An 8952-nucleotide genomic window follows, 5' to 3' on the forward strand; every position below is an offset into this window, starting at 1 on the left:
TGGCGAGTGTTTTCCTGAGCAACACACCTAGCTTACGAAGCTCGCTCGGTATCCATAATACTTTGAGGCATAAAGAACGGTTAATCATGACTTCACATATTTAATAATCTACTTTTTGTTGAGGAAAACATTTAAATTCCATATTTTATTAAAGACCATATACTGACCACAATTAACTACAGTCAGGTTTTGCTCCATGTACGGGACAATGAATCAATTAACCGATTACAAATTGTACAGCTAAGTATTCCCCTAATTGCATATATTAGTATTATCACAGAACAATCTTATTCATTGATTTAAAATTCTTCAGTGACATTAAATTTAATAAGAAGCATCTGTAGGATTATAGTGTCAGTATATTGCATGAAATAAAAATGTAAATCCAAACTCAATAGTCTGCACTTCAAAGGTGGCATCCTAGAAATGAAGAGCCATTTACAATCAAGAGTGTTTACAATGCTTTAGCTGATTTCTCTCAAGTTGATGAGCACATGTGGCGAATATGTCTACAGTATCATTTCAATATATGACACACAAAAAAAAAAAAAACGCCAGGGTATGATTTCTAAACTCTCAGGCTAAACCTCAGCCTCTCTCACAGATGACTTCGATCACACTCTGCTCCATCGGAGAAGGGTCCAGACAGCGATGAGCACAACTTCCCACTATCTCATCCAGCAGGAAATGCACAAGGTTCTCGTCAGAAACAAAGCGCCACAGATACATCTGCAGATAGTGGCAGTCCACCTGGATCTGCTGCAGGCCGTAGCGGCCAAAGGTACGCAGGCGGACGCACTCCAGGAATGTCTTCAGACTTATTTTGATAATTCCTGTCATCACAGACACCTAAAAGAGGAGAAAGGTGCAAACAATGATAAATTTCATTAGTCTCACATGAAAAACGCAAATCAAGATTTTTTTTTTTTAAAAAGAGCAAAGAACTTATTTATTAAAAGATTTTCCTTTTGCAGCTGAAAAGCAATCATCCCCTCCTTATGCAGTCTGGGAAGGAGATTACTTCAAGCTGCAGACACATTTTTTTAAAGTTCGTAGGAGGTTCAAAGTTGGTGCCTTTCCCTACATTTACTAACATTTCTTTGCATCTTCTCTCTATAATCATTTAAAATACATGTATTCAAGTTAGTTCTATAAAAGCAAATACATATTTTGACTTGTAATAGGAAACAGAGGGTAAAAATAACTTTAAAAGGACTTTAAAAGTCTATTTGCAGGTGTGGCAATTAAAAAGATCCTCTTTACTGCACTTATGCCAAGAGCTTAATTTTGTGTTTCTGCATAAAGGCTGTTTTTTTCTGTGCAGAGAGCTTCCTCACCTTGTTGAACTCCACTGAGCTGAAGATGTCGATCCTCTCAGAAAACAGCTTGTGGATGTTACTGAGCAGATTTGTGTCCATTGGAGCACTACAGATGAAACAGAAAATCTAATTAAAAGCAGGTTGAACTGGGACAAAACTCTCCTTTTTAACTCTATGTACTCATGACGGGCATGTTTACCTTGGAGTGTAGCTAGCAGCGTAGCGGACTTGCTGTCTGGAGCTGCTGTACACAGAGAAGGTTCTTTTGCTGGAGTCACTGCTGTGGGCTTTCCTCACACCTTCTTCATACAAAAGACCCACCTAAAATCAAAAAGTGGCAATGCTTTTAATTAGGATTATGCCATTTTTACCTAACAAAAAAAAAAAAAAGGTGTAGTTTTCTATGACAGTTTCAGTACAGCAGCAGCATCATTAGAAAATTGCCTCCGAGTAGTGAGTCTGTTGGCACGGAGTAAGCCTTTTCCCCGCTTCCCATCATCCAGCTGTTTACACTGGTATCTTACAGCCCCTCACACCCTCAGTCAAACTAAAACGGCGAGCAATTTTTGAGCCATCCAGCGGTACAGTTTTGATCCAGAGGAAAACTGACGTTCGTGGATGTATCAGAATGGAGTGGAGCTGAGAAGCTTGTGGCCTGTCCAGCATGTTTTTTTACCTCACAAATAAAATCTTTTATAAACTGCATTTTTTTCTTCTGCCCCTGATTAACAACCATTTCAATAAAGAAATTGTCAGAAATGCAATTTTTGGCTTAATTTTTTTATATCCCTCCTCAGAAAAATGCCACAAGAAAATGTCAACAACACCATTTTTTTCGGACCTGGTCATTAAAGATTTACCTGAACATCGATGGAGGTCGCGTCCTCTACTACTCTCTTCATTACGGCACGAACATTTCGCGGCTCGATGGTGTTGACCCAGTCTCGTGTTTCCACACTCTTTCGTAACATTTGGGAGATGTTCAGACCCTGAACCTGCGCAAACAACAAGAAGAAATAAAATGGTTCTGTCGAGGCATTCGGTCGTCCTGTCCACTAAATGAAGACTGAGTTCTTGAGAACACAACCTTGACATAATGGTTTAGCAGTTTCTGCGCTGCCTCTCTGGCTTCTGTACACAAAATTGTGACAGGAGTTACAGGACTGTGGTGCTGAAAAAAAGGGAGACGAGAAAAAGAGATGAGTATTTTCCCTACACAAAACATCAACCATATTTTTTCCAGAGTATTTGCATCAAAGCAGTTTTAAAACCTGCACAAGGAACTGTTCGTCTGTAAGAGTCAGTATGTAGGAGATGGTAGAGGTTTCAAAATCCAAGCAGAGACGGGACAGAAGGAGGAGGAGCGCTGGGGGAGTGGAACCTCCTTTGTCACCTGCACTCTCACAAAACTGACGAGAGGACTGACACACAAACTTGATGAAGTTCACCACCAGACTCTCACGCACCCCCTGGCTGCAGAACTCCCCCTGGATGGAGGAACAGGAAATTACTGTTAATATATGAGAAAAGCGTAATGAAAAAACTTAAACTATACTTTATATTCCACTTTGAACATAAAATGATTACCTTGAAGTATGGTTTGTTTGAGAATGTGATGTCTTTAGCTGTGAATAGATGCACTGAAGCCAATACAGATTTAATCTGGTTGAGAATAGATGCCGACAGGATAGACAGCAGCTCCGGCAGACTGTTTGGAGCATCTCTGCTGGTGGCTCCTCCCCCTAGATGAGGCCCACCCCCTGACCCTGTCCCTCCGGCCACAGATAGGCGAGGCGCCGCCAGAGCCTGCCTCACATCCGTCAGACTGTCCATGTAGAAACTCTGCAGGGCAGCCAGGTACTGCTTCACCCGCTCCGTCGCTGCTCGGATCACGATTTCTGTGCCCTGGTTTGGGACGGTGGAGTTCGGCAGCAGTTTGGAAACAGCCTGGAGCCTGCGGTGGAAGCGGTCGAGTGCACGGACCAAGAGGGAGTTATCGCTGACTCCTTTCTCCTCTTGTATCCTCCTTTCCACCAGCGAGAAATACTGAGCAGCCAGATCGTCCACAAACACGTGCAGCTTCCGGTTTGCCATCTGAGGGATATTCTTGGATGCCAGTTCACCTGTCTGAGCGTGGTTGATGAACAATTCTTGATAGGAGGCAATAACTAAACACAAGCTGCTCACAAACTCATTGCAGCCTCGGTCTATAAACTCCAAGATGTCAGTGTTTGGAGTGGGAGAGGGAAGGGAGCTGGTTTTAGGGGAGGAGTCAGTCGGTGATCCTGCTGAAGACCTGCGTGCAGAAGCATCTTTCACAGCAGTGGGGTATGGTCGTATCTCCGCTTCCAGGCCCTGCAGGTCAGCCTCGAGTCGAGACCGAGCATGGCTCAGGAATTTGTCACAAAGTTCTTCTGCAGGCTCGTCCAATTGAAGGAGCAGCTCCACACACTCGGACAAATCCTTGGCACTCGTCCCTCCATCCCTGGAAAACAATCAAAAAACGAAGAAAATGCTGAAATGTTGGTGAAAAGGTTTTTTTTTTTTCATGTTTCTTAAAGATCAACTCTGATCATCTTTTTATCTATATTAAAAATGTTCTCAGGGTTTTTTAATTACGATTATAACGTTTTTAGCAGAAACTTTAAAAAACCTTTGTCGATTTCTAGGACATAGTTCCTGCAGAGCAGCAAATCTAGCCACAGGGGTTGCAAGCCAGTTGCCTCTGTGCCGGTCCCAAGCCCGGATAAATAGAGAGGGTTGCGTCAGGAAGGGCATCCGGCGTAAAAATTGCCAAAATAACCATGCGAATCATCCACAACACTTTAGACATACCGGATCGGTCGAGGCCCGGGTTAACAACGACCGCCACCGATGCTGTTAACCTACAGGGTGTCGGTGGAAATTTGACTACTGTTGGTCGAAGAAAGAGGGGAGGCAGAAGGGTCCGTGGCCAGAGAGAGAAGGGAAAAGGCAGGAACATAGGTTTGAGAATAGGGACTCTTAACGTTGGCACAATGACAGGGAAAGGCAGAGAGCTGGCAGACATGATGGAGAGAAGGAAGGTAGATGTACTGTGTGTGCAGGAGACAAGGTGGAAGGGCAGCAAGGCACGTAGTATTGGAGGAGGATACAAACTGTTCTATCATGGTGTTGATAGGAAGAGAAACGGGGTAGGAGTGATCCTGAAGGGGGAGTTTGTAAACAGTGTTCTAGAGGTGAAAAGAGTCTCAGACAGGATGATGAGCCTAAAGTTAGAAATTGAAGGGGTGATGGTGAATGTAGTAGTGGGTATGCGCCACAGGTTGGCTGTGAGTTAGAAGTGAAGGAGAGATTCTGGAGTGAGCTGGATGAGGTCATAGAAAGTTTCCCCAGAGGAGAGAGAGTTGTTATTGGAGCAGACTTTAATGGGCATGTTGGTGAGGGCAACAGAGGTGATGAGGAGGTGATGGGCAGGTTTGGTGTGAAGGAAAGGAATCTGGAGGGACAGATGGTGGTGGACTTTGCAAAGAGGATAGAAATGGCTATAGTCAACACTTACTTCCAGAAGAGAGAGGAACATAGAGTGACATACAGAAGTGGAGGTAGGAGTACCCAGGTGGACTACATCCTATGTAGACGAGGTCATTTGAGAGAGATTAATGACTGCAAAGTGGTGGTAGGAGAGAGTGTAGCCAGACAGCACCGCATGGTGGTGTGTAAGATGACTCTGGAGGTCAGGAAGAAAAAGAGAGGGAAAACAGAAAAGAAGACCAAGTGGTGGAAGCTACAGAATGAAGAAACTTGTGAGAAATTTAGGCAGAAGTTGAGGCAGGTCCTGGGTGGTCAGGATGAGCTTCCAGATGACTGGGAAACTACAGCAGAGATTATCAGGGAAACAGGTAGGAAGGTGCTAGGTGTGTCATCTGGAAAGAGGAAAGACGGTAAAGAGACTTGGTGGTGGAATGAGGAAGTACAGGAATGCGTCCAGAGGAAGAGGTTGGCTAAAAGGAAGTGGGATGTAGAAAGGACTGAGGAAGATAGACAGGAGTACAAGGAAGCGCAGCGTAGAGTGAAGAGAGAGGTGGCAAAGGCCAAACAGAAAGCTTACGATGAGCTATATGACAGGTTAGACACAAAGGAAGGAGAGAAGGACTTGTACAGGCTAGCCAGACAGAGAGACAGAGATGGGAAGGACGTGCAACAGATAAGGGTGATTAAGGACAGAGATGGAAAGGTGCTAACAACCCAGGAGAGTGTACAGAAAAGATGGAAGGAGTATTTTGAGGAGCTGATGAACGTGGAAAATGACAGGGAAAGAAGGGAGGAAGATGTGGTTGTTGTGGAGCAGGAAGTAGCAGAGATTGGAAAGGATGAGGTTAGGAAGGCTCTGAAAAGGATGAAGAGCGGAAAGGCCGTTGGTCCTGATGACCTACCTGTGGAGGTATGGAAGTGCTTAGGAGAGACAGCAGTGGAATTTCTAACGAGGTTGTTCAATAGGATTTTAAAGAGTGAGAAGATGCCTGAGGAATGGAGGAGAAGCGTTCTGGTTCCGATCTTTAAGAACAAGGGTGACACGCAGAACTGCAGCAACTATAGAGGAATAAAGTTGATGAGCCACACAATGAAGCTGTGGGAAAGAGTAGTGGAAGCCGGGCTTAGGAAGAAGGTGGAGATTTGTGAGCAGCAGTATGGTTTCATGCCCCGTAAGAGCACCACTGATGCCATTTTTGCTTTGAGAATGTTGATGGAAAAGTACAGAGAAGGTCAGAAGGAGCTGCATTGTGTGTTCGTAGATTTAGAGAAGGCGTATGACAGGGTGCCGAGGGAGGAGCTGTGGTACTGTATGAGGTCGTCTGGAGTGGCAGAGAAGTATGTCAGAGTAGTTCAGGACATGTATGAGAGTAGTATGACGGTGGTGAGATGTCCTGTAGGTCAGACAGAGGAGTTCAAGGTGGAGGTGGGACTACACCAAGGATCAGCTTTGAGTCCTTTTTTGTTTGCTATGCTGATGGACAGGCTGACAGACGAGGTAAGACAGGAATCTCCCTGGACAATGATGTTTGCGGATGACATTGTAATTTGCAGTGAGAGTAGAGAGCAGGTGGAGGAACAGCTAGAGAGGTGGAGGTTTGCTCTGGAAAGAAGAGGCATGAAGGTCAGTCGTAGTAAGACAGAATACATGTGTCTGAACGAGAGGGATCAAGGTAGAAGCGTTAGGTTACAGGGGGCTGAGGTGAAGAAGGTGCAGGAGTTTAAGTACTTGGGGTCAACAGTTCAGTGTGATGGGGAGTGTGGAAAAGAGGTGAAGAGGCGAGTGCAGGCAGGTTGGAGCGGGTGGAGGAAAGTGTCAGGAGTGTTGTGTGACAGAAGAGTGCCAGCAAGACTCAAAGGAAAGGTGTACAAGACAGTGGTGAGACCAGCTCTGCTCTATGGGTTAGAGACGGTAGCAGTGAGACAGAGACAAGAGGCTGAGATGGAGGTAGCGGAGATGAAGATGTTGAGGTTCTCCTTAGGAGTGACCAGGTTAGACAGGATAAGGAACGAGTACATCAGAGGGACGGCTCATGTTGCCTGTGTTAGCGACAAAGTCAGAGAAGCCAGACTGAGATGGTTTGGACATGTTCAGAGGAGGGATAGTGGATATATTGGTAGAAGGATGTTGGAGATGGAGCTGCCTGGCAGGAGGGCAAGAGGACGGCCAAAGAGGAGATACATGGATGTCTTAACAGAGGACATGAAGTTGGCTAATGTTAGGGTAGAAGATGTCCATGATAGAGTGAGGTGGAAAAGGATGATTCGCTGTGGCGACCCCTGATGGGAAAAGCCGAAAGAGAAAGAAGAGTTCCTGCAGAGCAGCAGGAGTTCATCAGCGAGGATCTGTCAATCTGTCAATCCTTTTTGTGTCCGTGCCGGTGGTGCCTAAAGACTTTTGGTTTCCCGGACGCTGCCCGGCGGGTCATGCGAATAACGGCGCCGGATCGCTGAGTCGTGGGCGGGACCGTTGCTCCCATTTCCCAACGTTTACACTCTCTCCTGTCGGCTTACAGTCCTCACCTAAACCTTTGTCGAAGCTCCTGAGCCAGCATGTCCATGATGGCGTGACAGTCGTCCTGGATGCCCTTGAAGGAGGGCAGGTGGCTGTACTGCTGGAGCACACAGCGGGCTCTGCGGTGAAAGCTCACTGCCTGAGCATAGGCTTTCAGCTCCAGACACTTGTTCAGTCTAGCAGGCAACTCGAAGAGAAACTGAAGCTTCCTCAACAGAGTGTGAACCGCTGTGAGAAGACACCAGAGGGACACAACCAGAATGAAGTCAGAAAGAAAGACATTTACAAAAACAATTCGAGATCAAATCTTACCTGAGAGTTTTGTAATCTGTGCATGCTGATCTTGAAGCGTGCCGCTGATATTAGCACTGAAGTCAGTGATCGCAGCCATGTTTGCAGACAAGCAGTCCATCTCATCCTCCATTTTTTTGAAGTCATTTTTCATCTTCCTTATTGTGTCTGTGGACAAAAAAAGATGGCTCATCTTCTCATGCTTGCGTAACTTACTGGCGTTTTCTTAAAGGTGGATTCTTCACCTGTGGCAGATATGAACTTGTTGTAGTTTTCATAGACCAGAGTCTGCATGTCACTGTCCAGAGATCGAATCTGCTTCACCATGCAGGTCTCCTGATCCATCAGCTCAGCCAGAGAGCACTCCCTCCTGAGCTGAAGAAACATCAAACTGACTGTCACCTAAATGTCACCTCAAAACGATCAGAATTACGAGCATTTTGATGTTTCTCTGCTATGTGCAAGAAGATTCGAGAAGGTTTATAAATCGAGTTTACAGGAAACTGGCAGACCTTGTTGAGGTAGAGCTCCGGGTCAAAATGTGGCCCGTTGATGTCGCAGGGATCCAGAGACTGCGACTTCTCGCTGATCTTTCCTTCTTCATCCAGCCCATAGTAAAGCTTCAGCATACCATGCACCTTTCGCCTCCTCCCAGACTCATCTGGCCCTCCAGAACCGTCTGTGTCTGCGTCCATCGCGAGCTCCGACCAGCTGTGAGACACAGACGGGTCAAATGAAAAGAAGGAGACGAAGCTGACTGGTTTTCAGCAAGATCTACAACTGTCAGTTCTCTCTCTAACGTGACGGATTTTCCTGTGTCTGAAGCATGTATGAGAACGAGATGATTCGTTCTAAATCAATGGGAATATATTTTCAGTATTTTTCCTGACACCCGAAGCAGCTAAATGGAAGAAGTCATTTCCGCGTTCGTAGCCAATCAAACGTTACGCTCTCTTTGAGGTTGCGCGGTGCAGACTTCCGGATGTTCCTCAGTGCGCATGTCAATGAAAAACAACATAAAGTTGAGCTTGTATTTGGGGATTTTAATTGTATTTCATTTAAAATATTCATTATACAGATCTGTTTTTTTCGATATGTATAAACATTGTCCTTCCAACCGCAAAAGAAAAACAGCGTTTTATTTCTAAACCGTCCACTTTGAACATTAAATAAAATGTTTTATTGTAAAAGAGACCTTGGACACAAAAAATAGATCATTAGAACTGAAAACGTGGCCTAAAGAGTGATGTACATTTTCTAAGTTTATGGAATTATATGCATAAGTGGTATTGTTTTTCCAGAAATAAATTTATA

General features: G+C 45.1%; 1 protein-coding gene across 1 annotated transcript; it reads right to left on the reverse strand.

Moving 5' to 3' along the window:
* Positions 1-112: 112 nt before the first annotated feature.
* vps51 (VPS51 subunit of GARP complex) lies at positions 113-8584 on the reverse strand. Its single transcript, XM_004076589.5, has 11 exons — positions 8151-8584; positions 7884-8013; positions 7660-7806; positions 7356-7575; positions 2907-3804; positions 2591-2806; positions 2407-2490; positions 2180-2314; positions 1519-1640; positions 1338-1425; positions 113-849 (listed from the first exon to the last, which is right to left on the reverse strand). The coding sequence occupies exons 1-11, from the start codon at positions 8331-8333 to the stop codon at positions 589-591; spliced, it is 2484 nt and encodes an 827-aa protein (XP_004076637.1). The 5' UTR covers positions 8334-8584; the 3' UTR covers positions 113-588.
* Between the last annotated feature and the right edge of the window lie 368 nt (positions 8585-8952).

This window comes from Oryzias latipes, chromosome 14 (genome assembly GCF_053564925.1).
Source record: "Oryzias latipes strain Hd-rR chromosome 14, Olatipes_Hd-rR_3.1".
Taxonomy (NCBI): Eukaryota; Metazoa; Chordata; class Actinopteri; order Beloniformes; family Adrianichthyidae; genus Oryzias; species Oryzias latipes.